Source organism: Pollicipes pollicipes, unplaced genomic scaffold, assembly GCF_011947565.3.
Source record: "Pollicipes pollicipes isolate AB1234 unplaced genomic scaffold, Ppol_2.1 Scaffold_4740;HRSCAF=5597_pilon_pilon_pilon, whole genome shotgun sequence".
In the NCBI taxonomy this organism is placed as follows: domain Eukaryota; kingdom Metazoa; phylum Arthropoda; class Thecostraca; order Pollicipedomorpha; family Pollicipedidae; genus Pollicipes; species Pollicipes pollicipes.
The window spans coordinates 28,205,193-28,229,034 of NW_023596545.1; the positions used below are offsets into that span (position 1 = coordinate 28,205,193).

The 23,842-nt window shown below is 57.4% G+C and overlaps 2 protein-coding genes across 3 annotated transcripts; both read right to left on the reverse strand.

The window, feature by feature from the left end:
- Positions 1–2,883: 2,883 nt before the first annotated feature.
- hfp (Poly(U)-binding-splicing factor hfp) lies at positions 2,884–11,954 on the reverse strand. Its single transcript, XM_037221825.1, has 5 exons — positions 11,868–11,954; positions 5,332–6,662; positions 4,462–5,196; positions 3,707–3,877; positions 2,884–3,497 (listed from the first exon to the last, which is right to left on the reverse strand). Exons 2-3 carry the CDS (start codon positions 6,592–6,594, stop codon positions 4,756–4,758), a joined length of 1,704 nt encoding a protein of 567 aa, XP_037077720.1. The 5' UTR covers positions 6,595–6,662; positions 11,868–11,954; the 3' UTR covers positions 2,884–3,497; positions 3,707–3,877; positions 4,462–4,755.
- An 802-nt stretch (positions 11,955–12,756) lies between these two features.
- Alg14 (ALG14, UDP-N-acetylglucosaminyltransferase subunit) lies at positions 12,757–23,114 on the reverse strand. Of its 2 annotated transcripts, none has more exons than XM_037222176.1 (5): positions 22,899–23,114; positions 20,352–20,415; positions 15,190–15,452; positions 14,421–14,480; positions 12,757–13,892 (listed from the first exon to the last, which is right to left on the reverse strand). In XM_037222176.1, exons 2-5 carry the CDS (start codon positions 20,401–20,403, stop codon positions 13,791–13,793), a joined length of 477 nt encoding a protein of 158 aa, XP_037078071.1. In that variant the 5' UTR covers positions 20,404–20,415; positions 22,899–23,114; the 3' UTR covers positions 12,757–13,790. The 2 variants fall into 2 exon arrangements, with proteins under 2 accessions (XP_037078071.1, XP_037078072.1); XM_037222177.1 differs by having other exon boundaries at positions 23,038–23,101.
- Positions 23,115–23,842: the final 728 nt, after the last annotated feature.

Genomic DNA, 23,842 nt, shown 5'->3' on the forward strand with positions numbered 1-23,842 from the left:
CCGCTGTCTCTTCAAGTGCGCACAGAGTGATACACAGTCGACAGCCGGCTACCGGCGCGCTCTCGGTGGTGACTCGAGGTCACATGTGACCCACTTGCGCTATGATTCACTGGGGAGCTTGCAAGCCGGGATGCAGCGCCGTTGCAGTGTTGCGCGGTGGTGTTCTTAGTGCATGACCAGTCGCTGGGAATGGTTGCGTGTGGTGCGTGGCCTGTCGTGTACATAGACGCCGCCGGGGGTCAGGCACGACCGGTTGGCGTCGCATGCGCGGCACCAACCACCTGGCGCGTGAACATAGCCGTCTTGCGAGTGTTTTTGTGCGTGTGAGTGTGTGCGCGCGCGCGCGCGCGGCGCGTGTCTGCCTGTGATGTAGAATAGCCTCGGGGCAATGTGCAGTTTGGGTGAATGCAACCGTCGTTAGCCGTTGATGTCTACATTATATGGTTACTTTCGCGTCATGGTGTGCCGGCGTGCGAGGTTATTTCGGCTGGTTGGTCCTCTGTGGGGCCTGGTGGGCCCTGTCGTCGGTCGGAGGTGCGAGGGGGCGGCGGCCGCGCCCGGGCCGCCCGCTCCGGCTGGCGGACCGCAGAGGAGATCTCGGATGTGCAGTACGGGCCCGTACGGAGCGCATGATGTCAAGGGCACAATGTCGTAACCAATGTCGCCGTAAATACAGTTTGTGCGAACATTCGCTGTCTCGCTCCGCTGGGAGCCTGCTGAGCTCCGAGGTCAGGTGTTAGGCAGGTCGATGCACGCGCACACTAGACGAGAACGCCGTAGGCGGCGCTCGAGCCGCCCGCAGACCGCGCTGGGTGTCCAGGGGTCATCGCTGCAACCTGCAAGATAAATGCAGAAACGTTGTTACCTCGTCTGCGTAATTGGTGGTAGTGGCAGACGCTCAAGGTCACTGGTCGCGTGGCGTCGTATTTATGTTACGCTTAGTAAGATGACCGTAAGAAGCAAGTGGAGGAGTTGAGTTGACTTCACATACTTGCACGCGAGTATTCACAGCGACGCGGACGCTCGCGAGTCGTGTTCTTACTCACACGTGGCCGGCACACATGTCACCACCGGCAGGTCCCCCCGGTGGGCTCATGGAGAAGGGCTACAGGAGGCGCGATAAGTGCGAAAGGGGAACGCAGGTAGGCAGGCATTACGGGCATCTTTCGCCATTCTTCTATCCCCAAAGCGCGTCAAGCTCATGACACCTCTCATTGAGATCAACACGCTTCCCTGGGAGGAGGGGAGAGCCCAGAAGGACCGTCAGGTCTGGGGAGGGACCCCGGTGAGCGGCGGCCGCCGTTGGCGCTGCCCACGGGCTGTTGGCCGACCTTGACTCCCATGGCGTCGGCGGCGGCCCACGTCACCACTGACCTCGCCGGGGCGACTGCGGATCAATGCCTGGCGTCGAGAGCGACGACCTCGGGACTCGACCGCCCGCCCCTCCCCTAGATAGGGCCGGGGTGCCGCCGTGGGCCGAGGACGGCATGGCCGACCGCGGCCCGTGCCGTGCCGAGGGGCTCGAGCTGTCTGAGAGGCCAGGGCTCGGCGGCACTGGGGGGTGGGGTAGGAGCTCCTGGTGTTGCGAACGTTGTGGGTGGGGCGGGAGGGGCGCGAGATTTGGCCGGGGCTTGTCGTGTTGCGACTGTTACCACCTTGAGTACACTGGAAACTTAAACTTAACTGAAACTAAAACCACAATTGGGCTTCTGTTAGCTACGATTTATTCGATGTTGCTAGTCACTGTAACTTGATGCGGAGGGTTCGAGAAACGCATGAAAACCTCAAATTATACATTCTCAAATCATTCATTCATTTGTCGTGCGCTACCAAGGGAAACCAAACATTTTGAACAAATTATCCATAAGCTGGTTGTGGGTTGTGACATTGAAACCTCTCATTGAAGGTAAACCCATTGCTTCTCCCCAGTTACGAACATCAACATTGGACAGCCTCCTCTGAGGCACCCGTGGCTCGTAGCTCACACAGTCGCGGCAGCGTTTTCTCCGAACGATCCATTGCATTGCCTATGGGTTTCCGCCATCGCCTGACCATGAAGGTTGAAACCGCTCGTTGCGTCAAACATTTGAACTTCAGTAGCCTATCTGGTCTGTCATGGGCGCCACCGCGCTCAATGTGAGCCATCGCCCCTAACCGTACGTTTTCCTGGCGTTGCCAGCCATGCTCGCGAACAACTCTGCTCGACTGAGCGACCGGCCGGGCGCAGTCGGACCGCGCCGGAGCTCGAGCTGCAGGGCAAATCAGGGCAAGGTCGGCGCGCTTTGGCCGGGCGCCTTGGCAACTGAACCCGGCTGGCGGGGCCGCTGACCTCGACGACATGCGAGCGCCTACGCCCCGGGCTTCGGGGCGGTCCAGGCGCAAGCGGCGCGCGGGGGGGGGGGGGGACGAACGCGAGCTGCGGGGGCCAGGCACATACCAGCGACTGTCGCCGTCAGTGGTGACTAAAGGCTATTGAAAGTCTTTATTCACAACCATTTTGCTTCTAAAATGTCGCTATATCAGCTTATTCTAATTATCCTTATGAACAGTGACCTCCGAGTTAAGCTCACTTCTTACGAGCGCCGGGTGTTCAAATGAAAGCAGTGAAGCCCGTCCCGACCGACGTGGCGAAAGTCTCGAATGGATCGTCGTTCAGCGTGCCAATGACAGACACCTCGGCGATACCGATGACAGGCCATACTCAGAACCCAGTAGGCTGTCATCGGCAGCACACGCGAACCTTCGCGCGCAGGCCCGCAGCATCCCTCACACCCAGTGGCTGACTCCCTTCAGACCGCCTCCACAGCACACACACGCACCCAGCAAACTACACAAGATGTATTTCAATTACGGCTCGAGCTCTCAAGCGATTGCCAGCAGGCCGCCTCCGCCGGGCGCGCCTTCCCAGCCACGGATGCGCGCCACACGAGCACCGGCGCCGCGTCTCGCGCACGCCGCCGTGCGCAGACGCGCGGCGCCGCCGCCACCGGCTCGCGCAGCCGACGTCTGCGCCGGCCGACGCGGGACCGGCGGCGCCTGAGGCGCACCAGAATCGCCGACTGACCGCTGGCGCCGTGCGGCCGCGGTCACAGGTCCGCACGCGCCATGGGCGGAGCGGAATGCAGGTGCGCGCGCGCGCGCGGCGACTGGCACACACAAAAAATAACACAGCGCGGATTGGGTGCGTTGACTCGGTTCAACGGGCGCGCGCAAATCGGAGGCAGACGTGGTCGGGGACGCGCGGAGACGGACCGGGGCGGCAATTCATAGATGGCGTCGGCGTCCGTCCAACCCAGTTAAAAACACGTGAGGGGGGAGGGGGAGGGGGCGTCCAGCGCTGGGTGATAAAACGTGCTCAACGCACCGCGCGGATTCACACTGGACCACTTCACCACTGAACTTGTACACTGCGATCACATGCACCCTGGACGTTCCCGGCGTTGCTCTCTGCTGCCGGCGGCTTGATGAAGATGATGGGCCCGCTTCTCACACCGTGCCTGCAAAAGGCAATGGCTGGTTAGCACGTTACTTCACATTACGTCTGCAACTGCACGCGGAAATCCCCTTCAATCGCAGACAATACTGTCTGGCCAGGCGACCACTGCGCCTCACGAATGCGAGGGACTCATCTGAACGGCGCTGATCAAATCACTCAGCCGAGTCGATCAACGGGCGTTGTCTCCCACTTCGCCTGCGCACTGCGTACCTCGCACGGCGAGGCCCTGAGGCTGGAGGAGGTCTCGTGTCGACGTGCGCGCGTGTTCGGCGCAGGCGCTCGCCGCTAGCGCCGCCTATCGGCCGCGCCGCCGCCGCCGTCGTCCGCCGACGTCCGCAGCCCGGCCCGGGAGCCACATGAAACGATCATACCGAGACAGGACTGAAACAGAGGAGCGATTATACTCGCTGCCGCCGGGCCCACGCCTGACATGATACGCGTGCGCGCGCCGCCGACGCCTGAGGGGCCGGAGGGGGGCGGGGCGTCGGCGGGCGGACACGGCGGGACAGGGCGGGGCGGGACACACGGGGGCGGCGGAGGCGCGCCGGCGCGGCGGCCCCTCCGGCGAGCGCCGGCTGACCACAGCCACTCTCTGTACGTGTGCGGGACAGAGTTCTGCGAACAGTAAAAAGACAGGGCGGGGCGCGTTAGGCGGGCGTCACAGTCGGTTGGGCGGCAAGGACGCCGGCCAGCGACGACACAGGGGAGCACCGGCCGGCGGCCCGACACCGGAGCTCACAACATCGCATGACAGCGCCAGGCGCCGCTATGACACGACCCTCACGGCGCACCGCGAACGGACACAAACGGGGGGAGAGAGAGAGTGCGGGCGGGGGCCGACCCCGTGAGGAGCACCGGAGAGGCGACGAGCCCCAGGGAGGAGCGGAAGCGGGGAGGGGCGGGGGCAGGCGGTGGCACCGCTGACGGCGCTCGCCGCCGGTCGAGCGCCGGGCGATGCTGCTCACCTGGCCGGCGGACGCCCGGTCGCGTCCGTTCGACGCGGCGCGGCGATGTGATCGCCTCCAGGGCGACTCCGACGAGGCAGGTCGTGCCATCCGCCCTGGAGACATCGCAGCGTCAGGCAGTCGCGCAGACCGGCCGCCGCCGCCTGAAACCTCCTCCGCCAGACACGTTAGCCGCCGGCAGCAGAGAGCGCCGGCGCCGCCCCGTTCGCGCCGTCTTCGAGCGCGCGCGCGCCCTTATACAAGAACGGTCCCTCTCGCTCACACTCGACATTCACGCACCTCGGCCGGGGCCGGCTACCCGGAGAGATCTTCGTGCTCGTACAGGCTCATGTCGTACGGCTCGGCCTTGACCAGGCGGCCGCCGAAGTAGCGTCCGTTCAGCGCCGAGCGCGCCGCTTCCGCCTCCTGCGCCTCGGCGAACTCGACGAAAATCTTGACCACCACTTCGGCGCCGTCGTGGTCGCCTTGCGCCTCGTGGTAGATGACGACGCGCTGCACCTGACCGAAGCGGTTGCACTCGTCGCTGATCTCGTCCTGCAGCATGTCGTCCACGTCCTCGGGGCCGACCATGTTGCGCAGCACGACCACGCGGCTCTCGTGCGGCCGCATCAGTCTCTGCATCACCAGGTGGCGGCCGGAGTGGCCCTTGATCGACATGTCCTCCTGCTGCTGCAGCGTCTGCGGCTCCGAGTCGTCCATCAGCTTCTTCTGCAGCTCCTCCTGGTGGCGGCGGCTCTCGTCGTCGCGCGCCGCCGGCAGCACCGGCGGCGGTACCTGGATGGCGCCGCCGGCGCCCAGCCGCGGCACCACGACGCCGGGCGGCGGCACCGTCGCCACCGAGCCGCCCAGCTGCAGCGGCGCCGTCAGCACGGCCGGCGGCGGCAGCGCGGCCGCCGGCCCGCCCCCACCGCCGCCGCCGCCGCCCCCGCCCAGCTGCAGCGGCGCCGTGATCACCGGCGGCGGCGGCAGCACGGGCGTGCCCATCAGCGGCGGCGGCATAACCGGCGTGCCCATCAGGGGCGGCGGCGGCGGCGCCGGCGGCGCGGCGCCTGCCACGCCGATCGGCAGCGCGTTGAGCGGCGTGCTGAAGCCGCGGCTGAGCATGGACGCCTGGTGCTGCGCCGCCTCCATCGACTGGATGCGCGCCGAGGCCGAGGCGACGGCCAGCGACGAGGCGGTCGGCATGATCTGCGCGCCGGTGGTCGGCGGCAGCGCCCCCATCAGGATCTCGAGCGCGTTCGGCGGCGTGTTGCAGCGTCCGACGCGCAGGTACTGGCCGCCCAGGTCGAACAGGTTCATCGAGGCGATGGCGTCCATGGCCGCCTGCGGCGTGTCGTACTCGATGAAGCCGTAGCCCTTGTGACGGCCGCCGCCGCCGATGTCGGCCAGGCTACACGTCACGATGCGACCGAATGCCTCGAACACGCTGCGGATGTCCTGGTCGGTCAGGTCCTGGTGCACGGACGCCACGTAGATGCGGTTGTAGCTCTTGGCCTCCTCCTGGATCTGATCGATGACGGCCTGCGCCTGCGGCATGTTGCTGGGACGGCCCACCTTGATGTTGCGGCCGCCGATGATGACGCCGTTCATCTGGTCCAGCGCCAGCTGCGCCGCCTCCGGCATCTCGTACTCGACAAACGCGAAGCCCTTGTGCTTCTGCGTGACCGGGTCCCACGAGAGGTCGATCGACTTGATCGGGCCGAACGGCACGAACGCCTGGCGCACCGTGTCCTCGCGCAGCTCGAAGCTGATGGAGCCGACGTAGACGCGGCACATCAGCACCAGCGCCTGGTGCCGCTGCAGCGACTTGGCCTGCAGCTGCTGGTGCGCGATTGTCTGCTTCATCAGCACCATCTTGATGCTCTGCTCCATGGCGAACTTCTTGGCCTTGTTGACCGCGTCCTGCTGATCACGCGACAGCTTCGGCAAGCCGATGCCGAGCAAGTTGGACATGAGGCCCTTGTCCTTCTTGGAGCCGGGTCCCGTCACCAGCGGCCCTAGCTGCTCCATACTCTCGGTGATGGTCGTACGCGATGCTGACGGCGACGGCGGGCTGTCTGACAACTTTGAGTTCATCGTGTCACCGTTGGGCGTCGCTATGTCCGCTGTCGTGGTTCTCGTCCCCGGCGCCATTGCCGTTGGGCAGGTCCATGATGTCCGCCATATGGTCTTCAGTTGATTCCGCCTTCTAGTAGCACGCCCTGAAAGTAGTATTCAACGTTTTCGAAAAAAAATATTCGTGGGGAAAGGCTTACACATAACCTTCGTAAGTACCGCGACAGATAAATGGTCCAAGCATGATGTGCTTGCGAGGCGGGGAATCAAATGGAAACGTGCCAAGTAAGTTAGAAAAACTAAGCACAACTGAGGCTAAACGTGACATTTCCGTTTACAAGCGCAACGATGACCGTTTACATTGACATTTTCGGAGCACTACAAGCCATCCTTGTCGCGCAATTTATTCCCCAATGCACAACAGTGAGACGCTTCGCGCGATATTGTAACGGCGATGTGATAAGTAAGGGTAATTTTGTTTTGTTTATTGGTGTTTTCGGGCGCATCGACTGCACTGGTCATTTTGCGCCCTTTAAGTAAGGGTAATTAACAGGTAGGTGATTCGTGTCAGCACTCAACACTATATATTGTAATCACCAAGAGGATGCCAGAATCATCCAAATGAAGCTAGACGCCTTTGACAACCCTTAACAATAGCTCTAGAACACCGACAGTGTAGTGGTTAACCTGAGCGTCTCGGGAGCCAGAGGTACGGGGTCCGGTTCCCCGAGGCGCCCTCCCTTCCGGTAGACGGCGCCATGTAGCCCCAGCAGCGAGCGCGTCGTTGAGCCTCATGAAGCACGACCGATGGTTTAAAACAATGCGCCGGGAAGCTCCCCTTCGTGGAGCATATTTTTTACACATTCTTTCGCAATTTTAATGAATTAAACCGACTATGCCTAACGATTCGCAGTTTCGCGATTGTGACCAAAGTACTGTAAAAAACGCACATATTTTGGGAGGATGACGCACGTCACAATGACAGTAAATGAGTAGGTTGCAGCATCTTATATCACAGATCGGTCATTAAAAAACAAACAAAACACGAAGAACGTGTTCCGGCTGATCAGCTGACGCCTGTGTAGGTCGGATAGTTCGGAGACGATTTAGATGTAACGGGAGCATACATCTACACCATGCTGTTGGCCTTACATCTTCATCTTCTCTGGCGGATACAACCTAGTCACTACTAAAAACATCCCAAACGGGTAGGTTATTGCTCACAGCGAGAGACCGTGTGGCCGTCAACGTCGGCCATCACGACCGTCACCATCGGCCCACTCTGCTGCGAATGTAATCGTCCGTTTTCACTTCCGTATGAATCGGTTCATCCCAAGTCACTGCGCCGCTGGGAGCGGAAAGGCGGGCCCGGTTCACACCAGTGCTTTTTATTTTTAGCCTTTCTCAACCTTAAAGAATGCACGCTTTCCAGGACAGACGAATGGGGGCGGTGATAACCCCATGTGGCGGGCAAAATCCGCCCGGTCCAGCAACTCGCATTGCAAATGCCTAACAATTCACGTATGCTACAGATGCACACACAATATAAAATCGCGGATTTGTTAACAGCTGCATGAGCCTCCAGGCAGCCTTTGCAGGACACGCTCGTGTGTCTGTGTCGCGAGTGTTCCCAGGATTATACAGAGTGACGGCCTGGCCGGACCGCCCACGATGAAAAATTCCCTCATAGTTCATAAAGGAGGCGCTCCGCCTGCGGTACCGCTCGTGCTTACAGCAGTTGCGGTGGCTTCCAAAGACGTGCTTCTGTTCCACGCTGCTGCTAGGAGCACAATTGCTATCTCATTTAAACTTCATACACATCACTCGGAACGCACGTCGTCTTTTGTGCCGGTCATTATGTATGACGAATCGCGACATAAACAACGGACACCTAAGGAACAATCGGGTGATGATGATAGTCGGGACAAAGGGATGTTAACGTGGGCTAACAGAGTAGGGGTCGGGAAAGGGACGCCGCAGATCTGAGAATAGTTTGTTGTTACTAGCGGCATACACAACAGGGATCGTCTTTAAGAAATAAGGCAGGATATTAACATGCTTAATCCGGGCAAAACAAAGACTTCGGCCACGCGGTGATGTGGATTGCAACTACTTTTGTCAACAAGTGCCCGATCCCTTGTGAATAATTTTGCCTCAACGAATCCAGAACACCTGCAATACTGTCATCAGCTGCGTACTGGATTCCGCCGTAACACCCATGAGAGTAGCACCATGTAGTACCAGGCTCCGCTTGGTCCCACGAGTGTCACATGTAGTGGTGGGAAGGCTCTTGCCTTAACCGATTTATGCTTCTGGTAAGCAGCCAAATTATCAACAAAAAAAAGCAAAAAAAAAAAACGGACTGTCTGGGCAGACACTGGTCACAACTACAATTCTACGCGCATGTTCAGGTCCAGTCTTTCAATTACGACTACGGCGCACGCCATTCGGAGTCGGCTTCAACAAAGGTGACAGTGATCGCGTCGTGGCCGATCGCTGACGCATCCATGGGCAGGACATCGTCAAGTGACTTGACACACGCTCGGATGGGGGAGGCGCCGATCTGATCCCCAGAAGGTCTTCCACCAGCCACCCGAGCGCCTATTAACGGGTTGCAGCCGGCATACCGGCGAACGGCACGCAGAGGCGTCCCGTCTTAATCTGCTCCGGTGGCCGAGAACAGACATCACTCCTCAAAAACGTCCTGAAACACGCGAACCTGTGGCATGCGCTTGGGAGCCCATAGCCAGCTGCACACACTACCCCACATTTAACCGCTTTTACGATTCTACATACGAAATACGACTGTCCGTTCTTTCCTCTGTCAAGGTGTGGTCGCGTGTCACAGCGACGCCAGCCAGGCCAGATCTGGGCACAAATTCGATCCGGGACACATGGCCTTCGCCAGCTAACAAATTTGATGCATCCTTTGGTGATCAGATGACTGTCCTTTAATGATCAGAGGGGTTATATTTTTGTTCACACTGCCAAGCTTCAGACAATCATAATCCAATGAACAGCTTGTTTTCAACTCTCACGATATTATGCAGCACAACTTTTCATGGGTAACACTCATTATTGCTTTAATATGTGTGATGATTTCATATATGGTGACCATGTGAGAAGACATGCCGGCTGAGCCAGCCAGGCTGATCAGGCAAAAATGTTGTAAGTTGAGTATAACTTGGTGGGGCAGCAGACTCACTGATCATACTACATTATTCAGTTCACCTTGTTCAGTTCAGGATATTCTGACAACTACAACACATATAAAATGGCATATGCAACAGCAACATTCATTCATGCATTCATGCAAATGTTCTGGTCATGCTAACCTTGATCACAGGGTACAATGCAAAATAAGACCCCTGAATCAAGGCTGAGCACTGAAAACATGGCAAAAAATTTTCTTTCCATCACATTTAAGTGAGTCTGTGTTTATGGCCAGCCAACCAGCTGACCATCTTATTTTGTGTTTTTTAAGGATTATCAGTATTTCTCCACATTGCATACTTAATCTATGTACACACAGTGCAAATAATCCCATTTTTGTGTGTGTGTGTGTGTGTCATTGGGGCTTTACAATGCACTCAGCTGCTGAGGCTATATGGTGTCGCCTGCCTCTCACCCTGGCAGGAAGGGTGGGCACCACAGGGAATCAAACCCTGTATCTCTGGTTTCCCACATACACAGTGGTTAACACAGACCTGTCAACAACTACACTACCGGCACCCCTAAATTATCCGCTTTTTGATGCTTAATAAGTTTCAATACATAATGCACACATGCATGATGATGGTAATGACTTGGGCTTTATGGTGTGTAAACTATAATGGTTATGCTTGCAAAACATGCACAATGTACTACTTTTTACCATTGTCCTAAGGCTCATGAAAAGTCTGAAAGTCTTTGAGGATGAAACTGCACAACACTGAAATGGAGTGAACTGAAATACAAGCCACTTAAATGACATTAAATGACAAAACTTCTACCTCTCAAGACCTGATCTAGCCATTTATTTGCCCTCCCTCCTCATCTCCCAGCCATCACTGTGAACTTGAAATGCCTGTATAAATAGGAAGGCGACTTTGCCCCAATCAAGGTCTGGTCCTTGAAGTTTTTATGCATTTAGCACAACTAACTGAATATAACAAAAGCTGTGAATTGCTACATATTCAAAGTGCTTGTGACTGTCAGTTTGTATTCTGAAAATCCAATCTGTTACTCAGAGTTCATAAAACAGAACTCTGTAAAATAACCTTAAAAATTATAATTTTATTACTTACACAACTGTTAGCAAGTTAAAACAATCCAAAAACACTATACAGAGAGGACTAAAAAACAGGTGTATTCTCACATTCCATAAGCACAGACAATACTAGCTTGCTGTCCTCCTATGGACATCAGTGGAGTACAAGCCAAATGCAAACATCTTGTGCCTTTGATTAAGATATGCACTGCCCAGCAGCTTTAGTTCACATTAGCCTGTGAAATAGATGCTGTGCAATGGCCTGTGAACATGTAATGACACAGCTCAATATGTGATGCTATTATAATGCACTGGATACCAATCCCATTACATTTTTTTTTAATGAGCAAATAAGCACCATATGCATTAACCAATAAATCTAGATATCAAGAGGCATGTAACACTGCTTCCATTTCTATACAGGATCAATTTGAGCCATCAGGCACTGACAGGTTACTTAACCACAGTTTGCAGGGGCAGCTTCCTATTATGATGGGGGGGGGGGGGGTCCAGCCCAACCTAAAGAAAAAAGTGGGTCAAACCCGGGGAAAACATACTTACTGGAGCATTTAGGAATATGTTGTACAATTTTATACTACTGAACCCCCCCCCGCAGCAACTCATTTGATGCACAACAGTAAATGATGATGATGAGTGTGCAATGCAACTGACACTTTAATGTCTGTCTCCTTACTTTCATTGGTCACTCACTAAGCAAATGTAGTTCGCAACCAACCTGAACACTGGTGTCATCTTCAATATGGGGGACAGAGAATATTTGCCAGCCAGAGCCCAAACACAACGCGATGATCGCTTGGGATTAGCCTCAGCTCCGCAAACTTTGGAAGCAAACAAACTTGAGATAATACAGAAGGCTCAAAGCAAAGTTGCGAGATAAAAACCGGGGGCCGAAAGCAGAGTTGCAAGATAAAAAATACCGGGTATCATTAAAAAACGGAAGATTCGCACCTTCTCGACTGATCGCGTCGCGCCGCCAGCGACGCAAACGAGAAGACCAATCCATTTCTCGATTGCTAATGAAAATACAATCGAAATCCATAAACAGTGTCACAAAACGTTTACTGAAAACATTCACGCTTACCTTAATCAAGCTAATTCAAGCATGTTTCAGCAATAAATACAGGAACAGCCCCACATACAACCCCACGCCGTTGGCAAACGTGGCGCGAAACAGCAGGCAGCGGCGTGTTCTGACGTTTTTCACATTTCGTATGGAGCAATCGCGGCAGGCAAATCATGAAAGCCTTTCCGCATCATGCAAAAGTGCGCGTAGTTTTAATGTCATAAGCTTTCCAATGCACCATTCACAGCTTGTGTTAGATCAGTTACATTGATTTTCTAAACAATGACTCAAAATGAAACAAGAGCGCATGACAATGGTTTGAATCTCATTGACAAGCACTTAACCCCGTCTCGCGTGTAACCACGTCTCTGAAAAAGGCAACAAATTTAACTTTGTATGGGTGCAAGCGGGATGCGGGAGACAGAACGAGCTAAAAACGACGACCTGAATGTAAATTTTTTTAAACTTAGCATTGTACTGGAAAGTCAGAGTGGACAAAATATAATTCGGCGAACATTAGTGGGACATCCCCCCCCCCCCACACACGCCCCGCAGGCCAATGGTCACACCCATGTTGACACACGCGAGTCAGCGATGGAACTGTTGAGCCCACTTAATCCCGACCCGTTGGATCCCGCACTCTCATCCTGCTCTTCCAGATGAGCCAGGTAAAAACCTAAGGGAGCTTACCATTGGTGGACGCCGGGCTCCAGGGGGAGCAAATCGGCCCATAAAAGCGGTGCAGCGCTCGTAGATTTGGTGTGGCCAGCAGTTGGGCCCCACTTTCCACTTTCTATCATGCGTGTTTCCTCCATAGTTGGTGACATCTTATCGGATTGTTATTCACCTCACACATTCTCAGTTTTGGGTTTCTGCCGTTGTCGTTACCAATGAAACAAAAGCAATGAGACACATACAGTTTATTAACACACATAGCAATAACAAGAAAACACTAGATAGCTAATTAATCGCCGCACGCTGGTGTGAATGAGTTACGAATAAAACAGCGCAACCCAAGCTGGCGCCGTCATCTTTTATTCTGGCGCTCCCACCAACAACCTGAGCCTTGACGCGGAGCACATGACCACGGCAAGATGGGAAGGGGACTCATGCCGAACCACTAATTGCGCTATCTCGTGATACAAACGCCTTCCCTGCAGACCGCTTACGATGTATCCATGCCTATATCTTCCAGACCTCTGGGCGACTCCTGCAAAGCGCTCCAAACGCTTAGCAGTTTTTCACACAGCCAAAACCACTGTCATGAATCATCTGAGCGACGGTCACAGCGAATAGCACGATGGAACTGTTGGACACGTACCACTCAATTACTGTTATGCAGCCACCAGAAAAAGGCTAAGACCGGTACCCAGGCACTCGATCGATGGACAAAGCAGAGTAACTAATTCCCAAACAGCATCCAAAATGATAATCATCTGGCCAGCCAGCCACCGACAGCAGACATCAATTCAGGACACCAGGGCATAGGCAGCCAGGGGTGTAGCTTGCTTTTTAGTTCGAGGGGGGGGGGGGGGCTTCAGCCCCTGCCCCATCTTTGGGAGGAAAGTGGACCAAATCTGTGGAGAAACCTGTTTGTGGGCATATTTTGGAGGAGGTTGGGCCATTTTTTATTGTCCAGCCCCCCCCCCCCTCCCCCCCCAACGCGCTTCGTGAAACTACGTCCCTATAGGCGGCAAAGCATTGCGGACAACAGTCCCTGATGTCACATGAGCGCAATATCACAGGGTCACATCCCACACAGCCCATTCCTTGCTACCGGCAATACCGCATTCCGCGAAGCATAATTGGTGAAGTCTGCATGCAGCAGAAGGCCAAAACGGCGCGCCACGGCCGCGTCCGAACGGTGACGTCACACAAGCCGGCCCATGTAGAGGGCGCGCGGGTAGCGGTCACGCAGCTTCGGGCCACTGGACGATGACGTCATCGGCCAGGCGGTACAGGATCTGTCCGCTGAGGGACAGAGAGCGCACGCGGCACACGCTCTCCACGAACACTGTGTAGACCGGACGCCAGGAGCACCACCTGAAACGGAGACGGGGCCTCAATGAGCGCGGTGGGCTTACGCGTCCCCTGCCGCCCGAGGGCAACTAGTGTGATGTGGCGGCGAGCTTACCGGGAATCGTGGCGACTTAGTGACCACCTTGCGTACCAATGATATTTCACAGGTATATATGACAGACTCGTCAGCGCGTGGATTCGGCCGGGCTACACGCGCGTTATCCCAGGACCCCACAGGCAGCAGAATCGCGGCACTTCACAACTCACAAACCAAAACAGCAGGTGCACACCGTTGCGCCACAATGGGAGTACGGTTTTCAGCCAGACTACAGCCGTGATATCAGGAAAAATAACTATAAAAAACCAATCATGAGCACTGAGCTCCGCCTCATGACAATGTACCGATACTGACATCTCGCTCGTGAACCAACGCGGCCTACGCACCTCCCGCAAAAAATCGCTTGAAAACTAGACTAAATCACGTCGCTCGGCCTGCCTGGACAACGGCTTGAGTCAGGCGCCAGCGCAGGCTCTGGTGTCGCCGGTTCTCACCTTCATGAGCAGAGCAGCCAGGCAGACGGGGACACACGTGCCCGGACCGTTCACCAGCACCTGGGAGCGGGACAGCACCTGGTCACGGGTCGTCCGCCGAGGCGGAGCGCAGACAGACAGACAGACCGCGCGGAATACCACGGATACGCGCAGACCCTCACGCGCAGAACACCACGGATAGCGCGTGCAGGCGTCTGGCAACCATGAGCGGTCTCTGATAATACACACAAGCACAACGTTGGACCCTTGCCCATCACACGTCCCTAGCGTTGAGGACACTGGCCGAACGAGAACAACACTGCCGTCCTTCTTTCAGATAGGCCATTAACTCTTTTTCGGGTCTAGCCAATTCATTTTGATTGGATAAACTTCTGCAATTAGCACTCACACTAAGCAGTGCTTGCTGCGCGGGCCTTGACCCCCCAATCCGATCGCGAGATGCTGGGGCAACAGCAGAATTTTGCGGCGAAAGCGTGACATGCCGTAACGCTCCGCGCGGTATGCCCTGCTCTCTGGCCTTTAGTGCAGGCGCTGCCACCAGCCGCATGGCATGCCATTCAGGAACCAATTGCGAGCGCATAACGCGACTGGGACTCACCCTGTTACGGGTAGGTGAACCGGAGGCCGGCCACCCTGACTAACTGAGTCATTCGGAACGGAATGGTAAGGCCCAGCACGCCGACAAATCAGATAGTGCTGCGAGCCCTCGGCCCCGAGCAACGCAACACTCCCAGTCTCCGCCCACCTCTCAACCAGCCCCGTTTCTCACCACGCGCGGCCTCTCGACGAACACCAGCCGGACGGCGGCGACCAGGGCGACCAGTGACGTCAGCACGCTGCTCAGCCAGCCCTGGCCGACGCGGCGGCTGCGCGGCACCGTGCGCACGGTCGCCTCCGCCGGCGGGCCGCCGTCCGCGCGCAGCGCCCGCTCGCCGCTCAGCGGGTCGCCGGCGGCGGCCACGTAGAGACGCGGCCGGAACCGGGCCGGGTCCAGCGCCGACACCAGCGCCACCATCTCGGCCGTGTGTCCGCCTGCAAGCAGCGGGCGCGTGACGGAGGGCGAGAGGCGGCGGCGGCGGCGGCGAGGGCGGGAGGGCAAGTGCGGGTTGGAGATGCATCGGGAGGGGAGCTGGAGTTGGGACAAGGGAAGTGGAAAGGGTGAACAGACAAACAAACGCCAGGGTCGCGCCCCGCGACACGAAGGAGGGGAAAGTTCACGGAAGAAATTCAAAATGCGTTGTAGCGAAAGGAAGCGTGCGCCTCGGACGTCGCGTCCGATGCCGATGTACGCTGTGCCGAAGACCCGATGTAAACGTCGCGGCCGGAGAGAAGCCTCAACAGCGGGGACACAGCAGGATTCGCCACTGTCCGTCAGCAATGATGCGATCGACGAAATCCCCGGTGAGACAGCCGCGGCAGTGGCCACTTCATTGCGACGTTGATCCCTGTCGCTGGGCCGACCGCACCGCGGAAGGCAGGCAGCTGGTCGCCGACGACGCAGCCCACGCGCTGCTATGCGGCGGAGCGAGCCAAGACGGCGGCGCGTCGGCACGGAGGGCGCTAGAGCGCCGGGGGAGGCGAGCGGCGCGGGTCACGATGACGTGAAGACGATGTCGGAGTTGGTCAGCCGCGCCTCGATCTCCAGCTGCTGCCAGACGTCCGCGCCCACCGCCACGCCGTCCGCATTGCCCAGACTGCGCAGCTGCGGACAGTCGTCCAGCAGGGCGCGCACGCCGCGCAGGTGCAGCTGCGGCGCCCAGCCGAGCCACAGTTGCCGCAGCTGCCGGCAGCGGCCGGCCGCCAGCAGCCGCACCAGCTGCGCGTCCGACAGCTGGTCGGCGCCGTCGACGGTGAGTATCTGCAGCCGGTCGGCGCTAAGCAGGAGCTCCCAGGCGGCGGCTGGAGCGGTGGTCATCAGGAGCCGCGCCTCCTGCAGCTGCGGCCAGGCGTCCGGCGGCCGGCCCTCGGTCGGCCGGCAGGTCAGCTCCGCTTGCAGCAGCTCCAGGCGCTGCAGGCGCGGTGTCAGGCGCGCCAGCTCCGCCAGATCGAGCGGCCCGCGGGGCAGCAGCAGCTCCAGCCAGCACAGCCGGGCGCCCAGCGCCGGCAGCGCCGCCAGCAGCGCCGCCGCCGGCGCCCGCCGCAGCTTGAGTTTCTGCAGCGCCGCCAGACGCCGCAGCAGCGGCAGCACGGCGTCGTGCGCCCCGTCCAGGTAGAGGCCGCGCAGATGCGGGCAGGCGGCCGCCAGCTCGTCGAACTGGGCAGCGTCGGTGGCGGCGGCGTGCAGGTAGGTGAGGCGGCAGGCGGTGAGGCGGCCGCGACAGCGCGCCGCCAGCACGCACTCGGCGCCGTGCTCGTTCTCGCCGAGGCAGACGAGCGCCGGCAGGCCGGCGAGCAGCGCCACGCCGGCGGCCGGGTCCATGCCGCGCAGGCCCGGACAGCCGAGCCGGACGACCGCCAGCCGGCGGTGCGCGCCGCCGGCCAGCAGCGCCTCGGCGCCGGCGCCCGTCACGCGCTGCGTCATCGACACGTCCAGCAACCGGAGGCGCGGGCAGCAGCCGGCCAGCTGGCGCAGCAGCGCGTCGGACGCCACGTGCGGCACCAGCAGCTGCTCGAGCCGCGGCAGGCCGGGCAGCAGCTCTCCGAGCCGCGCCAGCTCCGCGTCGGCCAGCCAAGCGCCGCGCAGGTCGAGCTGCTGCAGCGCGCCGCCGCCGACAGCCAGCGCCGCCAGCAGAGCCGCGTGCTGCCGCTCCGGCAGCGTGTCGCTGGCCAGCCGCGTCACGCCCGGCGCCAGCAGCACGGCCATGGCCGTGGCACGGACGCGCGCCGGTAGCAGGCCGTCGCGCAGCGCCTCGTCCAGCAGCGCCTGCGCCGCGCAGCCAGACAGCCGCGAGCAGAGCCAGTCGCGCAGCGCCAGCAGCGCCGGCGAGCGCAGCACCAGCTCCAACTCGTCGGCGGCGGCAGCAGCAGCGCCGGGGCGCAGCGCCGCCGCCCACGCGGCGTCAGCGGCGGCCCAGAGCCAGAGCACGGCCTCGGACAGGCTCAGCTGGTACAGCGAGGCCGGCTCGTGCCGCGGCGGCATGACCTCCTGCGGGCGGGGCCGAGAGCTGTCAGGAGGGGAGGCAGAGCCCAAGTCAGAGCACGGTCGACAGGACGGGCTTCTCTGAACTGATTTCAATCGGGCACGGGAGCCTCAGTGAGAAAGATGCAGAAACTTTCTGCAAGCTGGCGTCCTTGTCCGATTGCTGATAGCGTGGATAAATCGTCGTAAGATACATTACACTACTGCAAGCAGTACAATGCCTTGATGCAGCAAAGTATCAGGCAATGATAACGCCAGACAAACTGAACAAGAGCGGAAATCGCGATTACACTAGTGCAATACACAAGATGATAAAGATGTGCTGAATTCATGTCTGCATGCTGAATGATCAACTGCATGGTCAAGGAGAATGACCATCCATCAACCGCACGTCAGTGACGTTACCTTACCGCGCGCAAGGTGGCTTTTGCGCTGGCTTCGGTCGAGACCTCTCACATGTCGTCAGATCTCTTCCGTGACTGTCAGCTTCCGACCACGTCAGCCACTTCCAGTGGCGTCACCCCACTAGCCCAAAGAATCATCCCTCACGCAGGCCTGTCTTGACAATCGTCTGGTCCGCTCCGACCACCGGAGTCAGCTCCCTGGCGTGCGGAGCCGGCCCACCGTAGCGCCGGCCACCTTTCAGACAGCGTCGGCCTCGGAGCGGCGGCGAGGCCGGACGCGGCCCGTCACCGTCACCCGCAGCGCCAGGTTCTCCAGCCGCGCGCGCTCGCGCACCTCGTCCAGCTCGTTGTACTGCTGCCAGTCCTGCGCGACGAGCGTCAGCTCGCGCAGCTGCGGCCGGCGGCCAATCAGCGCCCAGAGCGCGTCCGACGTCACGCCACCGCCGGACAACGCCAGCACCTCGCAGCCGTCCGGCACGAGCGGCTCCAGCTCAGCGTCCCGCAGCTGGTCAAGCACGCCCAGGTGCATGCGGCGCAGCTGCGGCGAGCGGCGGACCACGGCCAGCACGGGCGCGGCGGCGAGCAGCGCGCGCGGCTGCCGGTGGGCGGCCGTCTGCAGGCGCAGGCTGCGTAGCAACGTGGCCGGCGCCGGCTCCGGCCCGGCGGGCCGGTCGGCGGCCACGCGGCACTCGGTCAGCTCCAGCCGCTCCAGGCGACCGCAGCGCGCCAGCAGGCCGTCCAGGTCGAGCGGCACCGACTCGCAGAACGAGATCTCGAGCTCGGTGAGCTGACCCAGCTCGGTCAGGAGACGGCCAAGCTCGAAGGCATTCAGCGAGAGCTTCCACAGCGTCAGAGAGCGGACGGCAGAGCGCGCCAGGCCGACCAGCGGCTGGACGACGCTCAGCTGTCCGCAGGAGACCGCCTCCAGCGCCGGACACGCCGCCAGAAGCGAAGCGAGGCACGGCTCGGTGGCCGCCTCGCCGGACAGGCAGACGTCACGTAGCGCCAGCGCAGCGTCCGGCTCGATGGCGCGCAGCGCCCGCGCGGCGAGCGGCGTCAGCTCGTGATCGAGCCGCTCCAGCCGCGGGCAGAGCACGAGCAGCAGCACCAGGCCGCAGCAGGAGGCGCGCGAGCCGCGCAAGCGCACCTGGCGCAGCGTGGCGGCGCAGGCGGCCGGCCGGCAGCGGCGCAGCTCGGCCGGCAGCATCAGTTCACTGGCCAGGCAGCGGCGCATCAGCCGGTGCCGGTGCGGCTCTGGTACCAGCAGGCGCAGCAGGCCGCGGCTGGAGACGCCGGCCGCGCCGGCCACGTCCAGCCGCTCCAGGCGCGGGCAGCCGGCGCCCACCGCCTCCAGCAGCGCGTCCGTAGCGGCGCCAGGCAGCGAGAGCCAGCACAGCGCGCCCAGCCGGCCCAGCAGGCCGGCCAGCGCCTCCGCCTCGCCGCGGACCGCCTGGCTGGGCGAGTCGAACGGGAAGCGCAGCTCGCGCAGCGAGCCAGCCGACGCGGCCAGCAACGTGTAGCAGCGCTCGCGCACGCACGGGGCCAGCAGCGGCTCGGCCAGCGCGAAGCGCGTCAGGCCGGGCGCGGCCAGCGCTGTCAGCAGGCGCGCCAGCGCCGGCTCAGGCAGCGTGGCATCGGCCAGCGCGCGGTCCAGCAGGCGCTGGCGCAGCGCGGCCGGCAGCCGGCGGTCCAGCCAGCAGCGCGCCCCGTCGCCAGCAGCCGGCAGCTCGCGCAGCTGGCGCAGCGCGGCCGCCTCGCAGAGCGGCGCCAGCTCGGGCGGCGCGGCGCGGCGCAGCGACTCCATGGTCGGCGCGCCAGCAACGCCGCTCTCCTGGCGCTGAGTGACGGGCCACGTTTATCACAGCGGCGCGTCATGGCGGCAGCGGCCGCATGTCGCGTCTGCAACTAAGAGCGGCTCGCTACGACGGCATGAAAGGATGCGGTAGCGGCGAACGCAGGCTGAAGCACACCAGCACGTGGGTTGTGGGCAAGCTGTTGGTTCCGGATCTGTTATTGTACACAAAATAAACCACTTGTTAGGGGACACAGCCAAACCATGCTTGTTATGCTAAGTAATATGCTGTGGAATTCTGGACTTTTCAGAAGTTAGAACCACCTTGATTGGAAACGTGATTCTAAGATATATGTAAAAGACACAAAGTTGCAACCTCACGGTAAGGCGGGGGGGGGGGGGGGGGGGGAGTAGGGCGCATCGACTGCTGTAGGTCATGCAGCAGTCTCACAATAAGTTGTTGATGTTACGATGCTGGAATGTGAATGTGTCCATTACTTGTCAACAGGACTGATATTTGAGGGTCTCTAAATCTTCAACATCAATGCAATTCAAATACAATTATCGTCTATCCAGAGTATTAGCAACACGAGACGTTACAAGACTAACCAACAACACAGCACCAATCTGTAGAAAAGGCTTGGGGATGGTCTCACCTGATCCAAGAACTATGAGTGTCTTGGCAGCATCACAGTGTGTTGCTTCCATAGGTATCAAAATCTGAAAAGTGAGATTCTCGTGAACGGTGGTTTGATCAAAATCCAACTCAACTCTGGTCGAAAATGAATGATGATGAAAAGATGCATAATGGTGGAAATGATTATACGAAATGATGATTTTTGTCCATGACGGTCTTCGAGTCACATCGTTAGTAATGAATTCAGTTACATTTGCCTATTCAGGAATGAATTTGACCGAAGGTTTTCCAGGGATGGCCTTCTGGTCAGCCATTTTCCAGCGCAGCTTCTCGCCACGACTCTGACCCCACCTCAGCAGAACAATTATGTACGATAGATGATTATTGCCAAACGACTTTCAAGTGCAATGCAATGCCGTGGCACGGCCGTCCCCACGTCAGCTTGAACGCCGTGGTCAGTTACCAGCTGATAGCCAATAGAAAAATCTACAGATGCGTGGTTTCCAGGACGTGATTCCACATGCCGCACATCGGTCGCAGTGTTTGATGCTATGCCTCCGAGCTGGAGGGACGAACAGACCAGTGAAAAGCCAGCCTGCTGATCCCACAAGCCTCAGATCTAAAAGCAATTAAGTCTCAAATTGGAGGCTTAAGCTGCTCCTGAATTTGGTGTTGTTGGATCAGGACGAAGGTGCATGGCTTGGACCCTCTGAGATTAATGGAGGGTCCAACAGTTTTCAGGGGTGGTCTTCAAGTATATGACACAATGGGCAAATGCTGATGAGACAAAACATATTTTCAAGCTTGAAAAAGTGCAACACTTATTTCTGGCATATTTCTCAGCTGGTATCATCTTGGTAAGCTGGCCCATTGGAGCCACCTGATTGGACTGAACACCTGCATGTCAGCCAGTTGGCAAGCAACAAGAAAATCAATAAAGCACAGGAAATCCTTGGAAGAGCACTGTACAACACAAACAATGCCCTCTGAGAATGATCTAGGAAACAGGCTGGATGCAAAATTATTGGCTGGACCACAGACTTGATCATGCTGGAGAGTCCCAGGTAAAAGCAAACCTTTCTGCTCAACATGCATTCTAAGCCCAAGGACATCAATACAAAATACCAGAATGTTCCTTAGTCCATGCTGAAGCAAACTTAACACTATTTCTGGTGTCTGGGGAGTAACAATGTCAGTGACATCACAAATGGAGTGTTATCATGTGACATAGTGTGTTGTCATTGACCCAAAGCTTGTGGGACACATGGCAACTCAAAGTGAGTATAGGTGTTGGTAATTTTGAGTTCAAACTTGTTAAAGCTGAATCCTGCTTCCCTCCTTTACCATGCAAAAGATATTAAGTGATACTCTTGATATGTTCAACAGCTTTAACAAAGCCTTTTCCAGCATGTGCCCTTACAGCAGATCAATTCACAAGAGGTCTACAAGTACCTGACCTGCCACCTTCCAGATTCTGATAAGCTGCTTCATCCAGTATCTTTTTTGATCTTTGTTACACTCAAGTAAAAATGGAGTTATCTTTTAACACCACCAGGATACACTTAAGTTCATGTCGAGCCTGAACAAAAAAGAAGGCTGTTTATATCAATATGTTATCTAATTCTGGCATCCCTGCATGTGGGGAGTAGAAGAATGTGGCATGGTTTGCTCAGCTCACATATCTGGCAGCTGAGTGCTTAATCTTATTTGATACCTACATGCATCATACTTAATCATTACAGCATATACATTTGGTACCTGTCTGAAATAACATATATTTCCCCTTTTACACCAAGTATAAAATTGCTATACTTTAATCTGCTGCTCTACAAACAATGGTGACAGCAGCAAGATGTGTTGGGCAGTACAATTCTTACCTCTTTTAGGACTGAGGATGACTCAAAAGGTCGCAACACATTTTAGCATGACATCCTAAAGCATTCCTCACCATATTTGGGCCATTCAGGTTCTGTTAAGAAATTCATGCCCAAAAGTTCTTCTAAATACCACTTTTTAATAATGTATATATATATATAAATATATATCAAACATCACCTATAATCTATCCAAATTCCATCAAGACCTGCCATATTTTTCAGGCTGGCCAGCTTGTTACCTCAAGCCAAAAGTTGAACAGTGGTTGGGAAGTACATAATGACACTTGGAAGGGCTAGAGAGAGTTTAAAGGAAGTATCACAAAATGCACAGATCCCCATCCCAATGGTAAATGGGCCATGAGTCTTCTTTTGTCAAAATGTCCATCAGAGAAAACAATCTGAAATACAAAATATACAAAACAGCCTTCACTTGGAGTATGTATACTTATTCATTAAGTCACAAAGGAAGCTATCACAGCTGTACCAAATTAACCTTAGAAATGTTCTCTATCCCACATCCAGAAAAAATGTTCCAAGAGGGGATCAAACCTTTCACCACATCTTTCCATCAATGGTCGAGGCCCAAGCCGTTGTCCCATTTACCAGGAGGGATAAACGATTTCACTGAATGGTTTCCAAAAATGGATTTCTATTTTCCTGGTAATATGCACAATTAGGTACGAGCTCACCTGAGTGAGCCGTACACATCACCAATCAACATCCACGTCGGCGCCCCGACCGGACACTCCCCTGCTTTCACGCTCGCGCGCAAGCAGGGTGCTAATCAATGCCATAGAACAGAAGTGCTGGTCATCCTGTTTCGCGTACCCCTGCGACTTCGTCAAGGGTGTGTCAGTGTGTGTGTAATTGGGGCTTTACGACGCACCTAGCTACTGAGGCTATGTGGCGTCGCCTGCCCAAGGCCATAGAACAGAGGCCTGCCTTTCACCCTGGCAGGAAGGGCGGGCACTTCGCCAAGGGACTTCGTCTGTACACCAGAAATGTATGATGTGCGCAATAACTGTCATTTTGCATAATTTAACAACTATATGTTACTAATTTGAAACATTAATTCCAAATTTTGTGATTTGATGCAAGCTATTGCAACCGTGTATGCCGATTACAGTGGCGCAGGCAGACAGGAAAAGGGTACAGGAGGCACGCGCAACCACCCATAGGTCTCGAGGGACCCTTTAGGCTTCTCGGCAAAGACAAGCAGGGCCTGATTTGAGGACCCGAAGATCCCAAAAGGCTGATCCGATGTTGGAGACCCGGCTCAGAGGGCCGGTCTCTCAAATGCCTGTCAAAGGGTCCTTTGCTTTAATTCCCCTGAGTCGGCGAGGGCTTTTATATCGGTTAAGCACCACCAGTACCAAAAAGTCGGTTCCGTGTCGTTCTGGCCTGAGAGCCATTTCCCAAGCAATAGCAGGGTCGGGTCTGCGATTTGCATTGGCCGATGCCCCGGAGTCAATGAGGTGGCCCATGTGTTAGTTATTTGCCCAAAACGCCTAACAGGGGGACTCGTGTTAGTAATTGGCCCCGATTCGGCCAGTGGTAGTGTTTGAGGGGCCCACGAGGTGTCCGAAGGGCCCTCGTGATCGACTATTACGACCCCGGGTCATCCAGGGACAGT

Excerpts from the sequence above, each read along its gene's own strand:
- Alg14 (XM_037222176.1), bottom strand. The coding sequence starts at position 20,403 with ATGGAAGCAACACACTGTGATGCTGCCAAGACACTCATAGTTCTTGGA. Across the intron at positions 15,453-20,351 it reads ACTCATAGTTCTTGGATCAG|GCGGACACACGGCCGAGATG; the intron begins GTGAGACCATCC and ends CGCTGCTTGCAG. Across the intron at positions 13,893-14,420 it reads TGGCTGCTCTGCTCATGAAG|GTGGTGCTCCTGGCGTCCGG; the intron begins GTGAGAACCGGC and ends TCTCCGTTTCAG.
- hfp (XM_037221825.1), bottom strand. The coding sequence starts at position 6,594 with ATGGCGCCGGGGACGAGAACCACGACAGCGGACATAGCGACGCCCAAC. Across the intron at positions 5,197-5,331 it reads CCGCGCTGCCGCCGCCGGCC|AGCCGCCGCCACCAGGAGGA; the intron begins GTGCTGACGGCG and ends CGCGACGACGAG.